The sequence below is a fragment of the Cinclus cinclus genome, chromosome 3 (assembly GCF_963662255.1).
Source record: "Cinclus cinclus chromosome 3, bCinCin1.1, whole genome shotgun sequence".
Classification (NCBI taxonomy): domain Eukaryota; kingdom Metazoa; phylum Chordata; class Aves; order Passeriformes; family Cinclidae; genus Cinclus; species Cinclus cinclus.
In genome coordinates this window covers 24,322,422-24,342,723 of record NC_085048.1, presented here as the reverse complement: position 1 = coordinate 24,342,723, position 20,302 = coordinate 24,322,422, and the positions used below count along the sequence as shown (strand labels likewise).

Genomic DNA, 20,302 nt, shown 5'->3' with positions numbered 1-20,302 from the left:
CATGATATAGCTCTCCTGTCTTTTCTTTCCCTATGAAAATCATCATCAGTGTACTTCTCCTTGACATACAGTAGTCAGGCTGGTTTTCATCCATTTTGATAGACAAAGGGGGTTCTGATATCACTTTGTAGTGTTTAAAGTAGAAGTAGTACATATTTTTATCTTCAAGGACAAATACAGAATACTCAGTGGTTCTCTAGAAGCACCTTGATAATAATTTCTCAATTGTCAGTACTGTGGCACTGTTAAGACCATTTTAGTACCTACCTTTCCTTGCATTAAAGGAATAATCTTTTTAGGGACCATTCTTTCCCACTTTCAGTGACTGCAGGGGTGTTGTGATGGCTTGTGCCTCACTTGGTTGGATGACAGAAACCTTGAAGGAAAAGGATGCCAGGGATCTCAATCTGGAAGGATCACAATGTGGATCTTTTAATCCTCTGTCTTTCTTAATGAATTTCTTTAACATCCTAGCTAAGATTACCATCTTCTAGAGTGCGTAAGGTCAGACCCTGATACCAAAATTACTTGGGTTTACATCCCACTGCAGTGTTCCCTGTTCTGAAAAGGATCCTTGTGTGGATGGAGGTTAACAACACGTATGTTTGGCCATCTTGGTATGTGCAGTCTTGCATAATTACATGTCACTGCATGCCAAATTAGCCACCTGGGTGTGAAAGTAACTACTAACCTAACATCATTTATATACTGGTGTGCTGGAGTGTTCCTCATGGTATGGCTCCCTTTCCCCTTTCCCCTTTCCCCTTTCCCCTTTCCCCTTTCCCCTTTCCCCTTTCCCCTTTCCCCTTTCCCCTTTCTGCCTTCCTCTCCTCTCCTCTCCTCTCCTCTCCTCTCCTCTCCTCTCCTCTCCTCTCCTCTCCTCTCCTCTCCTCTCCTCTCCTCTCCTCTCCTCTCCTCTCCTCTCCTCTCCTCTCCTCTCCTCTCCTCTCCTCTCCTCTCCTCTCCTCTCCTCTCCTCTCCTCTCCTCTCCTCTCCTCAACTGATGCAGCTTTTGTTGGAGACAGAATTGAAATTAGTTGGGGATTTTAAAAATTCTGGGCTACTTTGTCATCCAGTACATTTAGAGTTTACTATACGTTACTTACCCCCTATCCAAACAGCATCTCTTCCTTTTCTGATTATCACAGGCACAGTCACTACATCACACTTGTCAGAAAGCCTTTTTTTGTATAAAGACTGTACACTGGTTCATTTTCTTTTCATAAACTTAGAGGACTTTTCCAGCTACCTCCTACACATGTGTGGAGAAAATAGATTTCCTTGACAACCAGTTATTGCAGTTGTCCAGATCAAATTTGGATGAAACACTGCCTGAACTAGAAGTTCAAATGTCCCTACTCTTAGTTAACACATGAACATTTGTTCTCTCACCTGTGCCTCCTATTTATTTTTATTGCCTGTTACTGGAATTTTTTTCCCCATTTCTTTCGGAGAAAAGTTGAACAAAAATGCCAGAGAGAAGGCTATATCATCAACTCCAATAAAGCCTTGTGGGATTCCAGACTTCTCATATTTAACTCACCTACCACATTTTCTTCACATTTTCTTCTGATAAATAACATCTGGTTCATGATATACTTGAAAATAATTTATTCCTCTTTCCTGTCAATTCATATAATGTATTATTTGTCACCTGATAAATTAAATAGGAGATTGATGCATGGAATATCTGAATATGTTATATGGCGTTAGGGAATTTAAACCAGAAAAGATAGTGGGATTTTCCTTGTATTAGTCACACTGAATATGTTTCTTCCAGAAAACATAGATGGAAAGCTTGTAGATAGTCTATTAATAGCTTGGGAAAATTTTTCAGTAACAAGTTCTTCTTCAGTAATGACTATACCTATTGCATTGCCAACACCAGCAATTTATTAATTTACCTGACATATAATGTCAGCTCTGGAAAATAGGACAATAATGCTACATTTTATGTCCTTGAATTGTTCTGTATTTTTCTTCAGGACATTCTCCTCTATAATTTTATATAACTATAATTTTATATAGTTTTCAGATTATATTCACAAGCTTTTCCTAGATTGCATATGAAAGTTTCTTTCTTGCATTGTGCTGATTTCATTTAGTAGTCTCCGTGTAAATTTGTAGACAAAACAAGTTAAATATGGCCTGGTAATGAAAGTGCAAGAAAGGAAGCCAGAAAAAAATTGATCTTATTTCTCCTTTTCCTGCATATGTATTATCGACCTTTAATTACACTAAATGTATTTTCTCATTTGCCTTCTCTGTTGTATGCTTGCAGGTCAGTGTGGATATATACACACAACTGATTTAATTAAATAACATTTAAAAAAGCTGTTCTGATTCTGTACATACAATGTTTCTGCTTTGTATAAGATAAAATAAATGAGGGACATTTTTAGTGAGCATATGCCACTTCTGTAACCCAAAGACTGATGTGGGTTTCACTAGAAATGATCTAGCAAGGTGGTAAGATTGTCTGTGGCCTAAAGATTAGATTGCTATATTTACTGAGGGAAAGTTTTGGTGACCAGTATTTTCTTATCATAAAGCAGGCAAGAAACATGACTTAATCTGTGGTTAATTTGTATTAATCTTTGACTAATGGTAAAGCACAGGCAAAATACCAGAAAACTGTTGAAATTCTGAAAACCACAGCTACAGAGAGTTACTAGTTTTGAGTATTCTGAATTTTCTCTTCTACTGCAGAAACAAAGATACCCTTTTAGTTTTAGCAAATAAAGTTTAATATTTTTTTTTTGGAAAGCTGAGTTGTTATCTGTGTAAGAAATTATATCTGGTTTTGATTACATGCAACTTTTGAAAGAAATCTGAGATAATGTCATGGGAGTGAATTGTTCCTAACATTTATTACTAAGTGGAAGGTGATTGTTTTTATTTATATTAAAGCGAAGATTAAATAACAGTTATATATTAAATAACAGTGAATTTTGAAAATATTATCAGTTGGAATAAAATTTAATCTCTGACAAGTTATATTTCTAGACCTTATTTAATTGTTTGACTTTCTATATCATGATGCTTTTATTTTATGCTGCTTTTTAAGCACACTCCTATAGCAGTTTGTATTTCACAGCATTTAAACAAGTCCAATGAAAACAATAATAATATATTGTTTTTATTGATGCATACAGTTCTAGACTAAAAGTGAAGTGGGATGAAGTGGTGAAAAAAACAATTGTTAACACCAGATGTGGAAAATACGATTAATGGGAATTCCTTCGTGGAAAGTATTATTTCAAAGAAGGATTTATTTTCTAGTATATACTTGGGACTATTTTTAAACAGAAATTAAGGAAGTCAGCCCTTTGATGATTTATTACTCTTTAGCTCTTATTTTATGTAGGGAACGTACAGCTAAACATGCCTCTATGGCCATGATTCCATTCAAGGAGTCCAAGAGATTATTTTGAAATTGTACATTGCTGAAGTGTCGTGACCTGAAATGACAGAAGCTATTAGGTTTTTGAATGAGCAGTTTAACTCTGAAGATTTTACAGAAGATTCAAGGTGTGGCCCCAAAAGTTAACTGCTCCTGAAAAATCTCCACAAAATTTCCATAAGGAGTCAGGTCACGGCAACCTTTGAGGGACACAGGTCGGAAAGTAGAATGAGAATTATGAAATGCCACAAATATTTTTGCTGATTTTGGAAGACCTAAACAGAAACCAAGAAACTTTTGTGCCACTTTCAGTTATAACTAAGGATGCATTACAGACTGGGTCTTGAGTTGCAGAAGTTTTTCTCCTAGGAGTATTCCATGACAGCACTGTTCTTTTCTCCTGTATGTTTTCTTTTTCATTGCACAGTAACCCTTCACTAGACCATAGAAGGTCTAAATAATCCCCTTTACTATATCAAAACTAAGGCCTGTATATATAAGATAAAAGACTTTTTTTTTACTGTTTATTTCACTAAAGAAATAGAATAATGATGCTACTAATACAATATCGAGCTCATTATTACTCTGTTTTAGTATAGAAATGTCTCTGTCTTTTTCATAAATAAATAGGGTTTGATGGGACCAGAGGGTTCACTTGGTTTACCTGGAGCTCCTGGGCCTAAGGTAAGTGTTTGGGTCAATTTGCTTGTGACTTTGATAAACGACTGCTTTGTATGCATGTTTGATGTGGACAATGCCAGGATTTCGGAGCTCGTTTTTTGGTGTATTGAATATTGGTGAGCAGCTGTATGATTTCCCCTGTGTTACCTTCTATGATAGTTCAGTCTCAAGAGAGATTAATGCAACTCAGTAAATGGTGCCTGTCGTCCCATGAGGTTTTTAACAATTGAGGAAATGGTCATGAGACTGTTTCAGCTTTACAGTCCTGGAAAATGTTCTGCAATGCTGGAAACCAGATAATTCTCAGTATGCATCTCAACTTTCCCATGTTACATTTATTTATATTTTAATTGTGTTAAATAGTGTTATGTGCTGTTTCTTCCACCCAAGCAGCCAAACTTATTTCAGATGTAACTTTATTGATTGCACTGCAGCTACAGCAAGAACTAATTTTACTAATGTTCTCAAAAGCTAAAATAAATACTACAAATTCAAATTGGTTAGTGCAACCTTTTAATTCAATCCAAAATGAGTTTAAATTTTAAGTAAGCATTGAATTGTATGTCCTAGAAAATATTTAAGAATCTAGAATCCATTTCCCAAATTTTGCATTTACATTTAGATCCCATTTTCCCCCATGCATTATTTTCCATCCAAAAGTGCATATGCATTTATTTACAATTGTGTACTGACAGTAGCATTTTTTTAAGTGTCCATTTTTTCTATGGTCAAGAAAATGGAATACCTATGATGCAACTAAAAATTAATTCACTTTGTTTTTGTCTGTGAAAAATGCTTTTATTTTGTATACTTATCTCACTTAGAATATAAGCTGTTTCTTAGAGAATCATTCTTAATAAGCTCATTCTTACAGAACTCCATCATGAAGTAGTAATAAATCTAAGGTTTAATGCAGATCCTCATGCTGAATATATGTCTAATTCCATAGGCTGAAATAAAAGCCAAACCATACATAAATATTTTGACTTAGACAATTAAATAAGATGATGGAAATGTGAAGTCAGTACACACAAACTTGGTGTGACTATGTGAGGCAAGTGAGGCAGGTGGAGATAGGACAGGTGTGCAGAAGCTGGCAGATCAGGTTTTGTCATCAGTATCTCTCCTTCCCTGAGAGAAAGTTAAACCTTCAGGCTACCTGTAATGGAGGAAAACTTCAGCCTTTCAGTCACTACTTGTGCCTCTTTTTAGGAGTCATTTTCTCAACAGTATCTGTTTGTGTTTGCTAGTCATACCATGTGTAAGAAAACATAATGATGTATCAGCCACACTCCTGCATTGTTATATAGGGTGATAAAGGCGAACCAGGAATACAGGGGAAACCAGGATCATCAGGAGCCAAGGTAAATATGATTCTGGAAGTGTTCTAGTTAAAGAATGGATTGATTTACTTTTTCATGATTTACTAATTTTCCATTATTTTCTCTGGTTAATTACAAGGCAGTTTGTTTCACAGTAAAACAGTAGTTAATATCACTTTGCACCAGAATCTATTTGATGACTTACTCTTACTAATTTTATGCTAGATTTTAGGCTGTGAAAATCATATGTTCATTAAGTGCAAGCCTGCAAACATTGTCATTACTTGAAGTAGTATTTTTTTGTGCAATTTTGAAACATCGTCTGTATTAAAAGACAATAAAAATAGATACTGGATGTGCTCTCTATATCCACCATCCCTTCAAAAATCCTTTGGATATTTCAATCGTTTTCAGATATAAAATTTCAAAATATTATTCCAAGCATATCATGTGTCCTTGAGAAATGTGCAATGTGTGTTTTTACACACAGCACATCACTGACACACAGCTGTTGTATTACTCAGGGAGATCTAGGAGTACCAGGGGCTCCAGGTGAACCAGGCTACCCAGGCATTCCTGGTGCCCAGGGATTAAAGGTAAGTATTTTTTCCAATTTTACATTACTTGCATCTTTTTTGGAAGTACTTTTCTTATAAGTGATCATTATTTAACAAAATCCTTTCTCTAATTACATAATTATAACAGTTGGACACATTTAAAGCAGTAATATTTCCATCCTGAAAATTTTCTTCTATAGGATAAAGCCCTTGATGTGAAGCCCTTGATTTATGGCTAGTTGACCTTGGATGAGTGCTAGGTGCCCACCAAGCTGCTCTATCACTCCCCTCTTAAGCCAGACTGAGAAAAACCAAGAAAATAAGATGGGAGAAAGCTCATGGGTCAAGATAAAGGCAGTCTAATGAAGCAAAAGGAAAGGCCATGTCAATTAGATAGTTTTCAGACAAGTTGATAAAATGACACATCTGACTTCTAAGCACCATTTACACCATCTGATTGCCAATCACCCTGTTATTATTTAAACATTTTGAGGCAAAACAAGTGGGTGGAAATGGAGCTTAAATATTTTGATTTAATTTAAATAGAGGTTTGTGATTAAACAATCACCTTTTTTTGTTTGTTTTGCATAACTTCTGTATGCTGTGGTGCATTCAGCTAAAATTTAACCCATGAGAAACATTGTCTCCCTGCCTGCCTGCATCCTCTCAGCTCCCATGCACTGAGTAGATAAAATCCTGTCGGATTTGCCACCTCATTATGTTGTATTTTTTGATTTTTTACTTGGTATGTGAGCATCCACTTTCTTTTTGATAGGTTTTTTAATGACACAGTCCTTTCTTATTATAGCTTTCAGGGCATTTTTTTTTTTTTGTACATGGGGATAAAGTGATTTGGTTTCTTTCAGTACAAGAAAAAGTTAGATGTTTCTTTTGTAATTATTGTTAAATTAAAGCACAGACTACATGTTTTAGAGGTGACTCATGTTTAAATGGAGACCTTTCTTCTAATATTTTACAGGGAGAGAAAGGAAACCAAGGTGACACTGGTATCCAGGTATATCAACTTTGTTTTTTATGAAATCATAATTGCTATTTATACAAGTCTTAGGTATTAATCCAGACAGGTTTTTTTTTTTTTTAAGACTGAACTCCATAGAAGGTTAACTTGAACAGCAGAGCAACTCTCCTTCAAGGAAATCTGCCCAGTATGGCCAGCATGAGTTTTCAGCTGCATTTCTGAGGGCTGAGCAGCTGTTGGCATTCGGTGCAGAGCCATGTGCTCTTAGCAGTGGTGCAGGTGCAGGGCTGCAGGTTGTGCTTCTGCCCCAAAGGCCTGGGACATCGCCCAGGACTGTCGCAGGATGTGCTGTGTCCCTGCCTGCAGGGCACTGCAGGATCACAGGAACAGGTTCAAAGTAACTCCACCTGGCCTCTGCCTACCTACTTTACTGTTAGCATGTGGGCTTTTCCTCCTTGTTATCTAAAATCATGGAAATAGTTACAAGAAAAAGAAGACTATCCTATCATTACTTGGATCCCAGATTGGTTCCTCAGTGTTCAGGACAGAAATTTTATTCTGCACAACTTCTGCTCTGATATCTTTGAAGAGGAACTTTTCAGATAGATTTGTCCTGGTTCAGATTGAGGTTTTAGTATTTAGTTCCTTGTGTTATTTTTTTCATAGTTTAATTACATGTACCAGATAAATCTATATTTTATAAAATGTCCTTCTTTTCTGAAGGGACTGAAAGGTGAAAAAGGAAGACAAGGAAATCCAGGCTTACAGGTACTGTTAAAATAGTGATTCTAGGAAGCCACAGGGATCCTAGCTGGAGGCCATGACACATATTTGTTTCTTAACACTTCTTCCAGAAATGCATATAGGTCTTTACATCAGGTGGAATATATTTATGTACAACATGAAACTGTGCTTACATAAATTACCTCTTAAACAAAAAGTCACCTCTTATTTTTAAAATCACAAATATAATATATATAGAGAAGATGGAGCAACACTTCTCTCAGCTGTGCGCGCTTGAAGAATGAGAGGAAATGCACAAGTTGGAACACAGGAACTTGATATGCAGGAAAAACATTTTGCTTTGAGGGTGGTCAAACACTGGAGCAGGCTGCTCATAGATATTGTGGCAAAACCTGTCTGAACAGCATCTTGAGTTGATCAAGTTGCATCTGTTCTGCAAAGGAAGTTGAATCCAAGGAGGTCACTTCCAACCTACATGTTTTTGTGTTCTGTGATACTGTATCTTGAGAAACAGACCATGAGTGCATTTCTTTTATTTTAGTAAAGCCTTAATTATAGAATATTTTTATAAAACAGTTATAAGTAACAGAAAATGCAGATAACAGCAAAAAGTGGCTTTTGTGTTAAAGTTATAAGAGTGATACTTGAGATGTTCAGATTTAGCATGTTCCTTGCTACACTTTCATATAGTTCATTACCTTCTAGACTATACTGGGAGTCATTATGGACATCTTCTGTGCTCATAAATTACAGATGTTTCCTGTTTCAGCTGTAAATAAGTGGGATCCAGTTGTTTCTCTTTAACTCCAGGCCAGTGTATTCTGATTGTGTCATAGTTGGCGATCTTGTTATTTCACAGAAAATAGCTGTTAGTATTTATAAGTACTTGTTAACTGTATAATCTATGTCATGTCTAAACAGAGAAGTATTTTTAGAGGTACATATCTAAAAGGAGACTTGGAAGGAAGCCAGAGCTGCTTTTTTTCAGAGTTACAACATTGATACAGCTGCCTGTCTAGCCAGATGGACCCGATTCCCGGGGATTCTGGGCAGGAGATCTAGACTGCATGTTAACTAACACTCTCAGAGATACGTAGGTTGAAAATAGTTCATTATTAAACCTGAGCAGATTTTTGAAAAAAGAAATGGTTTAAACTAAAAGACGGGTCATTGACATAACCAAATGTAGTGTCCTAGAATAACACTTTACAGTTTTAACTTTCTGGATTTTTTGGTTGTTATTTTTTTTTTTTTTTTGCAAATAATGGACAACTTTTTCATATCTTCTTTTTTATTTTAGTCATAACGGAAAACAAAGTGATAGTGAAAGAAAGCATTTTTTTCAGATAGAATGATGCAACTGAATTGCTGTTGCTTGCTTTTTTTGTTTTTGAGAAAGCTGAAAAAATAATACAGACTGAGTCTAAAATTGTTTCTCATGCTTATCTGGTTTGATCAGCAACCAAAAAAATCAGTCATTTAGTAGACAAAACAAGGTCTTTCCAAAAATTCTCAAGACACAGTACAGATTTCCTTGTCCCTAAGAGAGGATCAGAAAAGTGAACTGCCATCTTGCCATGGCACGTAACTTAACCACTTGGCAGAAATTACACCAAAATAATTTGCTAGCATGCAAAATCTGCCTTACCACCAAGTCTGTATTTCAAGGGCTCTAAAATTAATTTCTGCCTAGTAAGACAGTATTAAACAGTTTGAATCAGGAGTTTACTTCTGCTAGGGCACATTATTTCTTTTGTAAAGCGAATAAGGCTTTGTCTATTAAGTCTATATTATGTATATATGTTTATATTATGTGATATATTCCCAAGTTATCCTCTTGGTACATGATATTAAAGGTACTACTGAAATGCTCATTCACCTGATACGTATTTTTCATCATTGTATGCAATTTCATTTTTTGTGCTATAGCGATCAGAGAATCTTTAAAAATTAACATTTGTGATTGATTGCTGAAAACAAAGGACAAAAAATATCAACTTTTGATTCCATGAAATTTGGTTCAGCCTGCATTTTAAATTTCTTTTTAATCTTAATTTTTTAAAGGGAGTAGAAGGATTGAGTGGAGAACGAGGAGAGGTATGTATTTTTGCAATGATAAATATAGCATTGCAAAATTATTCTGTTTGTTTCTGCAAATTATGTGATCTGTAAAATGTGTGTTTAGTCTTACTTCTGTACTCACATGTATATAAGCAACAGAGGAGAAATTGAAAAATATCAGAGAAAGAAGTATTAGTTATAAAGAGACAGAATGAGATATACATTTCATTAAAAATTATTAAAGCCAAGCATATATTTTAAGAGAATTAAAAAGCCAAGAAACCAACCAACAAAAAAAGAGAGAAAGGATTGACTGAACAGAGGAAATAACGAAAGAATCATTGTGTTGCATGTTGTTTAAAAATTGGTATGCAAAATATGAATTTTTGTTTGTTATAATTTATTTTAATATTTTGTAAAATCAGAGTATACACTGTCCCGTTAATCTAATTCTCCCTCAAATTTATTTAGATTTTTTTTTGTTCAACCTTTTTCCTTAAAACATTGTTGCGTATCAATAGCTGAATACATTAATTGGAATTTCCATTCTGATAATGAAATTATTTTATCCATTTTAACATTTAAGCTTTTTCATATGCTTCTGTGAGTATTCTAGGAAATACTTCAGTTGTGGTTTGGCTTATGGGTTTTGTTAAATTATTGCCAAAACTGGTAAAAGATTCCTTGTACGCTATTGAGTTAGTCTCCTTAAGTATTGTAAATCATGACAATAAAATCTTTCTACTGGAAAATAATTTTAAAAATTTCTTACTATGTATTAAGCTATAATGATGTCATTGTGTTTACTTAACCAACCTATAAAATTAGTTATTTTCTATTTCTTCAAAATATAGTTTTTCTTAGACTCTGATTTCTTAAAAGTTTCTTCAGCCTGTAAGTCTCAGCACTTACTGAGCTGTTTTCCTTTCTTTGCTTTTCTTTGCCAATAGCAAGGGTCAGCAAACAAAGCCTCATATGGATGTGGTTGAGCATTAAAAGACCAAGATATACTATGGAAAACTTTCCCCCTACAATTTCAGTTGTTTCTTGGCAAGTCCTTCAGGCAGTTCTGTTGATGCTTCCAACATTTTCTCCTGGTGTTTTTGTGCTGGCTTCTTGCCTCTAATGTTGTTCTACAGTAGATGCTATGTCCCCAGTATTCTCTGGTTCTTAATGCCTTCTAGCCCCTTCAGCATTTAGTTTGGATAGCTCAGCTTGCAAGTTTTTTAATGTAGGAGTAAAAGGAATTAAAACAAAAACCAAAACAAAACCCATCCTAGCTATAAACCCAACCTGATTTCAGATTTCAGCACATATAGTTTCTAGTATAGCCATAGGTAGCTACATAAGCACCATGTGTTTATCTCTGAGCCTTGCTGACTCTTTAAATGAAAAAAACCTTTTACAATTATGTACTAGAAATGAGCAAGTACAAATCTACATGAGGTTACTAAGAGGATCCCTTCTCTGTAATTACAACATTCAAGATGACAATATCCAGAAAATAAATTAAAAGTGCAGCTTTGGAAGAAGTTGTATCTGAATTAATGTATGACTTTTTGAAGGTACAGACTGCTGTTTAGGTCGTGCCCCAGAACTGGCCACCCCTCTTAGTTCTCTTAGGTGCTTGACTGACATCTGTCACATTTTTTTCATTTCTCCATTTCTTTAAGAGCATGAACTACCTGTCTGATTTCGTTGCCTAGCTCATAAAACTGATTAATCTGACACTGAATTTAAAGCTTGTTACCCTGCAGTAATTAATGTAAAGAGTTCTGAGCATTGTTACTAATATAGACCAAGTCAGGAAGCTTTGAATTTTTCTGATGTGGAGAATTTTCTGATGTGAAGATAGGTAATAGAGGAGATGTTACAAAGTAATAGAAATACCATAATTTAAATTCAGTGTAAGTCTACTGAGACCATATGTATGAGTATTTCTTAAACTTCTATTATTTGCTTCAATAAGTTTGTCATATATAGTAGTCCTGTTCTCACAATTCCATCTAAAATAGTTGGAAGTGAAGAAAGAAAATTTTTCAGCAACTGATACTGTTATGCAGAAGCTGTGCAAACAAAGGAGGAAAAAACTCATAAGGGAGCAAACATAGGATAGTGACTTTAATCTTGGGCACATACTAGTTTTGTTGGCTCCAGAGCAGGGGAGGAGTTCCACATGAACTATTGCAGTGGGTAATTCCATACATAGATCCATTGCTTTCGTGAAGATATATCAAAATATTTTTCAGCTCTTTTTTTACCTTTTCCAGTGAAGCAAACAGACTACAGTTGCTATCAATCAGATGGAAAAAAAAAAAAAAGAAGAAGCAATAAAAATCCCTAACTTAAATAAAATTATTTTTTCCTTTGTCTTATACACTGCAGAGATAAGGTAAAGGGCTTGTTTATAATTGTAAGTTTCCAGGAACTTGGATGGTGCCAGAATTTTACGTCCAATTTTTCCGGCCTTCTAAGGATTTTAGCATACTATAAAAATTTTCTGGTTCTGAGGAAAACGTGAATAAAACTCTTCCTTCCATGTGTTAATAATAAACAGTAAAGTGGGTCTTGAAAGTTAAGAAAGTTAATTTATTTCTAGTTCTCTTTGGTAATTTTATCTGTAACAGCTACTAAGGAATCTGAAAACTTCAATGCATTTTAGCAAAATAGATCTCATCAATATCAAGTTAATTTTCACTGACATCATATTAATTTTATTAAGAACTTCACTAAAGATTTCTCAGAATATGTTTGTTTGGTGCTACCTACCTTCCAAATGATTTGTGAAAAAATCATTGGCTTTTCATTTATTTTTCATTCCAGAAAGGTGAGAAAGGAGATCCAGGCATTCGAGGCATCAGTGGACAAAAAGGAGAATCTGGTGTCCAGGGTTTGATTGGACCTCCTGGTCTCAGAGGTCAGCCAGGAGATAGAGGACCCCCAGGACCACCTGGATCAGATGGAAAACCTGTATGTATAGGACTTCAAACTTTTCATTTTGGATGCCTAAAAAAACAGAAAGAATTGCATGCTCTGTTCTCTGTTCAATTCAGGCACGAGAATTTTCAGAAGAGTTTATTCGACAGGTGTGTTCAGACGTACTTAGAAGTAAGTTTGAAAGCTTCTTTACTGTTTCTCTGTTTGAAGTGCTAAAGTTAACTAATAATTATAGAAACACTTTTTTGAAAGCAAGCTCCATATTGTTGATTTATTCTGTTTTCCTGCATGTGTAGAACTGTATTTCCACATCACAGGCTCCATACTTTACCACCTTGCTTCTAAAAGGAATATATTCTCTTAAGAGAGGGAGCTGACTTTGTATTAGTGATTGGGGATAACCCTTCTATTGTTATAATGAATTAAGCAATTTTTTGTTTGAATTCTCCCAGCCCAGTTGCCTGGCCTTCTCCAGAGTGGAAGACTACAAAACTGTAACCATTGTCAGTCCCAAAGTGCTCCCCCAGGACTTCCAGGACCACCAGGTCCAAGAGGCCCTGAAGGTCCAAGAGGGTTTCCTGGTTTACCAGGGAATGATGGCATTCCAGGGCTGATGGGCATGCCAGGTCGCCCTGGGGCTCGTGGGACAAGAGGTACAGTGTGCATGTGTCACAGTGCTAAAGGCCTTCATGCCTTGTTTTTCTTCTTCTAGTTTTGAACTGGATTAATGCAGGGTAGAATAAGAGAATAGCTGGGCTTGTTTGGCTGAATGGAGTTGTGAATGTGGAGCAGTGTGGATGTTTCACAGCCTTCAGGGAACACGTGACAGGAGAGAGAATACAAGAACACGGCCAGATAGTTACTGTTCAGTTCTACCATAGTCAAACTCTGTTCTGATCTTAGAGAGTTCTTAGTCTCTTGTGCATGTTTCTACCTGCATTACTTTATTTTTTTTAGATCAAACATGCCTAGACATAGATTTCAAAGTATTTCCATGTTGTCTGGTTTCTTCCAAACTTGCTTGTTTCTGCTATTTTAAGGAACAGTATTCATTCCATGGCTACTTGCTGCGTAAATCTGTGCTGATTTTTGACATCCAACAACTTTTTACATTCTCTTTAATTTAGTGACGTTTTGTCCTTTCGTTCTCTTTATTTCAAATGGATTTTTGCTCCTTTCTTTATGATTTTCGTAAATACTCTGGATTCTTTTTAGGCAGGCTAAGGTTTATGCTTTCAGGCAACTCAGCTCTCCAAGCATTCCAATTGATTTCTGTGATGTATTTGCAGAACTTTATGTTAAATACACATATATAGTCTGGAACTAGAGCAAGAGACTGGGTGGAGTCCATAATTTGGTAACTGGTAGCATCAAAATAATCAGGAAAGCTGTGTAAAATAACAGCTAGCTAATAATGTGCCAATGGTAAGCAGACAAATTTTTGATAAATATTTACTTTCTTTGTGACTTACTACCTGTGACCTAGCACACCAAATTCATTTTGTATGTTATGATTTGCCTGTAGTACTTTTATAATTTAATCTCCAACAGGAGAATATGCAGTTTTCCTCTGGACCTGACACTAGCAGTTCTGGTTATTCCATAAAAGTTGGAAAAACAGATAATGTATCTATGAAGAAACTGAATTTACTGGGTTGAATTTACTGGTAGTGTAAGACAGCTCATATTTTGACCCTCATATATTTCTTTGGTGGAGATTTATTTCTGCTGTGTGTTTTGTGGAACATTTTCTGTATATTCTGTATTCCACAGGGATTATGATGAAAAACTTATACCTCCCTCATACAACATATTAAAAACTTTGCTGATAGGAAGACAATGACAGCAAATTTCTTAGTTACCTTTCACCTATTCCCTCAGCTGACAGTGGCTGTCTGCTTAACTGTCGCTACATCAACTCTAAATTCAGTATAAATTGGCATAATTTAGAACTCAGTCACATTGTGCGGGTTACAAGAAAAGGCTTGTTTTGCATCCCATTATTTGCTTTTGAAATATTATATATTTAATTCAATAAATATTATGAGATACTGATTTCTGACTTCATTTGATGAAAATGATGTACAAATTATACGTGTTTGCTAATTCACAGGACTTCCAGGGAAGAATGGTGCAAAAGGCAATCAAGGAGTTGGTGCTCCTGGGATCCAAGGCCCCCCAGGACCTCCAGGTGAGGGATGGTTCAGGTGTGCTGATTCAGTGCATGCTAATAATTTTTTGGAGTTTGGTTTAGAAAAAATGTTGATGTAATTTAGAAAACCTTACATAGTTTGTACACATCTTACTTACCAAATATTTTGGAGTAATCTGTCTAGGGTAGCCTGTCTCTTGCATACCTTATAAATTGCCATGTAATCCATTATTTTATATAAGATTGGTATCTGAGACTGCTGTTTTTTGATAGATGGAACCTGAAGCCAACTATATCTGAAAACTGAGTCCTGATATGATCATGTGACTTGTAAGCATTGCTTAATGAGGGAAAATATTCTTCATAACATTAGTGTATGCATGCAAAATGTAAAGTTGAACATTTGGAAGATATATTCCCCATTCAAAGTCAGAGAAACAAATAGAAATAGGGGGACTGCTTCTTGCCATGGTGGTTCCAGGTTATAAGATAAAGTAGAATAGTGTACTAAAGCAGATTTTAATATTTTCCTTTAAATGCTGTCTTTATTTAAAGTGCTTTCCCTGTGCTTTAAAAAATCTTTATAAGATATCATGTTGTTTATATAGATGTATGAGCAGTTTGTAACAAGAAGTGTCTTTTGCAGGAAATGTAGTTTTCTTTATCTCCATACTTCACCAAAGAGCAGGGGCGTTGTGGCTCCATACTTGCTCATTTTCATTTTAATAGTAAAGGCATTTATTTATTTATTGCATGTGTGTTATTAAGGTCCTGAAGGTCCACCAGGCATGAGTAAGGAAGGACGTCCTGGAGAGCGTGGGCAGCCTGGTAAAGACGGAGATCGTGGCACTCCAGGAATGCCAGGACCAGTTGGACCTCCTGGAATTTGTGACCCATCACTGTGTTTTAGTGTAATTGTGGGGAGAGATCCATTTAGAAAAGGACCAAATTATTAATTTGTGATATGATAATTTAGAGGAATAGTTACGGTGCTTGTCTTTCATGGTCTTTCAAATCTCAGGAAGGTGACCAGCAATAATCCCATAAGAAGGAGCAAAGTACCTCTGACATTAAAAGCATTATAAATAATGATCTCAAAGGTTATACATTCCTTTAGACAACAAACTCCAAAACTCCAGTCACTTTTTTTATACCTTGCACTGGTTGAATCTCAAGTGTTTTTAAAGAGATTATCAATTTTAATAGAAATAAAACTAACTATAGTATTTGGTATTTAGTATTTAAGTGTCCTATCATTCCCCTTTTACCTCTTTTTACCAAAGAAGGCCCTTTGCAAAATTGCTGGAAACACCACTGGGAGCAGAATTAGGTCTTAAGTGGCATTGGTCAGGTATAAATAACTGTGAAATTTTTCACATGCAGCCAACATACAGAGTAATTGATTTTGAATATTTTGTGGTTGGCTTTGACTTCATATGTGTGCAGATTTCATTGCCTTATGTAGATTTTATATGTCATTGCTCCAAATGTGAGTGAAAGCATGTTATCATATTTTTATGAATTAAGACAGATACTGGAACTCATCACAGAAGAAATGTCACCTATTCTCCCATGCAGCTCTGCTTAAAACTGAGGTGAAATGCAAGAGCAGAACTTCAGGTTCAAGGACTAAGGTTTTATTGAAGATGGTACTGTCAACTACTAAATGTCAAAAGTTTTCGTGTGGGTGATTCAATTCACATGAAAATAACATTAAAAATAAAAAAATAGCAAAACACTGACATAGCTGGCTTTAGCTATGATTTGACAAAATTAAAGATATAAAAATGTTTGCACAACCCCAGTGTAACCGTTCTGTGTAATGAAGTATCAAGTTATATACCCTTTGCTGTTTCTGCTCAAGGGCTGCCTTGCCAAATTGAAGAAGCAGGTTTACAAGGAGAAAGGTCTAACTGGTGGCTGACCAGCTGCAATGTTTGTTATGCTGTTTCCTTTTTCATTTTAAGCCAGCTGTGTGCAATTTTCATTGTATGCTTTGCTAATGAAGTGTATTGCTTGCTTTTTCATAAAGAGCAAAGGTACAGTTCCCATGAGAATTTAAAATCCATTTCTTAAATTAAGGCAGAGTCCTGTATTAAGTTAACCAATGCTTCATAAGTCACTTTTTCTAATGTGTTGTTTTTCTGTTGTCCTACTATCAGAGACTGTTAATATGCTTGACATTCAAGGTAAAATAAAAGACACACTTTCCAGGAAGATGTGTGGCTGAGTGAATCATGAGCCTGAGAGGAGACAAAACCAAAACCATCCCAAATATGAGCAAGTCAGAAGGACCTCTGACTGCAGTAAATACATAGAAAAGACCAGAATTCCCTACTTGGAGAAAAATCCTCTTGATTTTCAGCCAGTCTGATTAGTAGCTTTATTTATGGTTTCATTTGATCAAATTAACACATATATCAAGCTTAAATTTTAAAAGTAGTGGTGGTTTTGTCACCCCATTAGTCCTACTGGAGGGTTGTTTCTGAATGATTGACTGAGGATGTATGAGTAATTTCTAATTTGCATCTCTTAATTGGCCCTTTCTGGTAGCTTTTTACGTGTCTGGCCAATATCTATTTGAGCTCAGCTTTTGCTTTTCTGTCTGCATTTCTGTCCACTGTAGTAGTGCCCTTGTAGTTCTTGACAGGTGTTTGTCTGCTTTTCCAACTCTGGAACACTTCTCTTTTGAACAGACTCAGAAGTTCACAGTTAAGCCAAGGTGGTCTCTTGCTCTGCCTACTTGTCTATCTTTAAAGGAGATGAGCTGTTTTTGTGCTTCTAGAAAGGGAATTTTAGAAAAACTCCTGGCATATGGTCGGTCCTTTATCCTTCATTGAAGCTTCCCATGAAATACTTCCCAATTTAGCTCTGAGAGAGCTGAAATTTTCTCTTCTAAAATTTAAAATGTTTGTTCTGATACTAACCCTCAGTGTGCTCCAGTTCCTCCTGTTCACTCTTTGTTCTCCAGGCTTGTCAAGCAGCTAAGGAAAATTTGTCTTTTTTTTTTTTTTTTTTTTTTTTTGTGTGTGTCCATGCAAATAAAAACAGATAGTTACTTATCCTCTGCTCCTTCTGGTATCTAAAGCAGCTCAGTGTGACCTAACATGGGTATTTCTGTGAAGAGTACAATCTAAGCTAGTTATAGCTGTAAAACATAATCTCATATTGTACTCATTTCATTTTGTGTAATAATATAGTAAGAAAGACTGACCTAGTAAACTAAATAATCAAGAGGCTTCACTGAATGTAAAACCAAATTCAAAGCCTTGATCTGCAAAAGGAGGACATTTGATGCTGAATCTATTGGATTGCCTGCAATGCTGAGCTGTTTGGATGCTTTGAGCTTTAGTGCTCCTATGTCTGTGGTATTTTGCTCTGAATTTGACTCTGCAAAACTGTCACATTTCTGCAAAAATGATTTTGTTTTGACAAGCTGGACTTTTCCAGAGGACATGCTACCCATCTAGCCTGTGCAGGTACCTTCTAGAAAGTTAGTAGTAATAGTGTAGCTTAACTAAATGGAGACGTTTTGAAAATGTAGTGCTACATTATTCCATAGCCAGGAGTTCTATAGGAAGTATCTTGCATTCCAGTGAAATGCATATGTTATAGCCTAGGAAACTGAGTTTTCAATTTTCACTCCCCAAAAGATTTTATCAAACCAGAATTTGGCAGACTTCACCATCATTAAATTTCCCGACTTTTGATACTGTGGGATTATACAGCAGTGTAGGTGTGTCCAAGATTGTATCTTGATTGGATATTTTAACTGAGAATATGAATACATTTCTAAATCTTCTTCTGATTTTACAGTGAGAGGTAGTAGCATTTTGCTGCCTAACCTTGAATTAAGAGATGCCCTCTCTACTTGGTCTAGTGCCTGTTTGTGTCAGTAGAGGAAATATGATTCGTTACACTAAATTCTTAATATGGCTTCTACTCATAATATCTCTGTTTTGCGTAAAATAGATTTAATATTTACCACTTTACTATGCTCATTGATTGCTATTTTCTCTCAGATACTTAGGCATGTACTTGGACAGAAAGATACAGAATGGAAAAGTATTACTATGGGAACTGGATTTCTTAATGAAAGCCTAGTGCTGTATGGATGGAGCTCAGTAATTTTCACCTCTGAGAATCATGATCTTAAAGAAGTTTGGAATAAATGCATAAGGAGTGATGTGACTATATATAAATATATATGATTTAGCAAAAGACCAGATGCCACAGATGGTTTCCACATGTGCAGATTTATTTGGTAAATATATACATGTATATATTGTGTGTGTATATGTCTGTATATATAATCTCTGTGTGGCTGTGTGTGTGTATGTATCAATCTCAGTTCTTCATTTGTTTACCTAGAAGATATCATAGTCCTACAAATAAAAATTAAAAAAGTAAAAGCATAAAATCATGAAGTGGCTTGGGTTGGAAGGGACCTTGAAAATCAGCTAGGTCCAACCTCCAGCCATGGGCAGGGACATCTCTTTCCGCTAGACCCTCCAACCTATCCTTGAACACTGTCAGGGATGGGGCATCTGCTACTTCTCTGGGCAACCTGTTCCAGTACTTGACCACCCTGACAGTATTTCTTCCCAACAGTCCCAATTATCTTAACCTTTCTTCATAAGAGTGGTGCTCCAGCCCTCTGATCATCTTAGTGTCCCTCCTCTGGGCTCACTCCAACAGCTCCATGTCCTTCCTGTGCTGAGGACCCTGCAGGTGTGGTCTCACAGAGAATCCCCTCCCTCACCCTGCTGACCACGCTGATTTTGGTGCAGCCCAGGGTACATTTGGCTTTCTGGGCTGCAAGTTGACATTGCCAGGCCAGCCTCTCATCCACCAGCATTCCCAGGTCCTTCCCGTCAGGGCTGGTCTGGATCTGCTCATCCTGCAGCCTGGATTGATACCGAGCGTTACCTTGACCCAGGTGCAGCACCTTGCACTTGGTCTCAGTAAACCTCATGAGACTGCCATGGGCCCACTTCTCAAGCTTGTCCATGACCCTGTTGATGGCATCCTGTCTTTCTGGACTGTGCAGTCTAGTCTGGAAATTTAGTCTTGTAAGAACTGAACTATTGCAATCCTTCTACTGTTTCAGAGCCAAGGTGTCACTGTCATCTTCAGGAGTAGCCAGCATATGTCAAGGTTGGTTGACCCTTCAGAGGAGGAGCTGAGAATTGCTAGCTATGCATCTTTCAGAACTAGAGAGCCTAATTTCTGTGAAAACTCCAGGTGCATTAAAATGAAATTTCAGTATATCTGTCCTGGCAATGAACACTGTCAGGATCTGTCACTGTGGCTCACCTGAATTGAATGCAAGCACTAGATGTTTTTCCACAAGTCATATCTGGCCACTCAGCTAGCTCCCCTGAAGGTATATATTGGCAGGTTAAAGCTCCTTGGTTGTCTGCCATAGGCTTAAAAACTGAAGTGCTCTGTATTGATTTTCTGACA

At 36.2% G+C, this 20,302-nt stretch overlaps 1 protein-coding gene across 2 annotated transcripts in view; it reads left to right on the top strand.

The window, feature by feature from the left end:
• The window catches only part of COL21A1 (collagen type XXI alpha 1 chain), a 64,688-nt gene extending 48,896 nt beyond the window's left edge, over positions 1–15,792 (top strand). For both annotated transcript variants that reach the window (XM_062488558.1, XM_062488557.1), the window contains 11 exons: positions 4,034–4,087; positions 5,395–5,448; positions 5,931–6,002; positions 6,943–6,978; positions 7,666–7,710; positions 9,751–9,783; positions 12,571–12,717; positions 12,801–12,855; positions 13,137–13,337; positions 14,798–14,875; positions 15,605–15,792. In XM_062488558.1, the coding sequence (XP_062344542.1) occupies positions 4,034–4,087; positions 5,395–5,448; positions 5,931–6,002; positions 6,943–6,978; positions 7,666–7,710; positions 9,751–9,783; positions 12,571–12,717; positions 12,801–12,855; positions 13,137–13,337; positions 14,798–14,875; positions 15,605–15,792 (963 nt within the window). The remainder of the gene's footprint in view (positions 1–4,033; positions 4,088–5,394; positions 5,449–5,930; positions 6,003–6,942; positions 6,979–7,665; positions 7,711–9,750; positions 9,784–12,570; positions 12,718–12,800; positions 12,856–13,136; positions 13,338–14,797; positions 14,876–15,604) is intronic.
• The last annotated feature ends 4,510 nt before the right edge of the window (positions 15,793–20,302 follow it).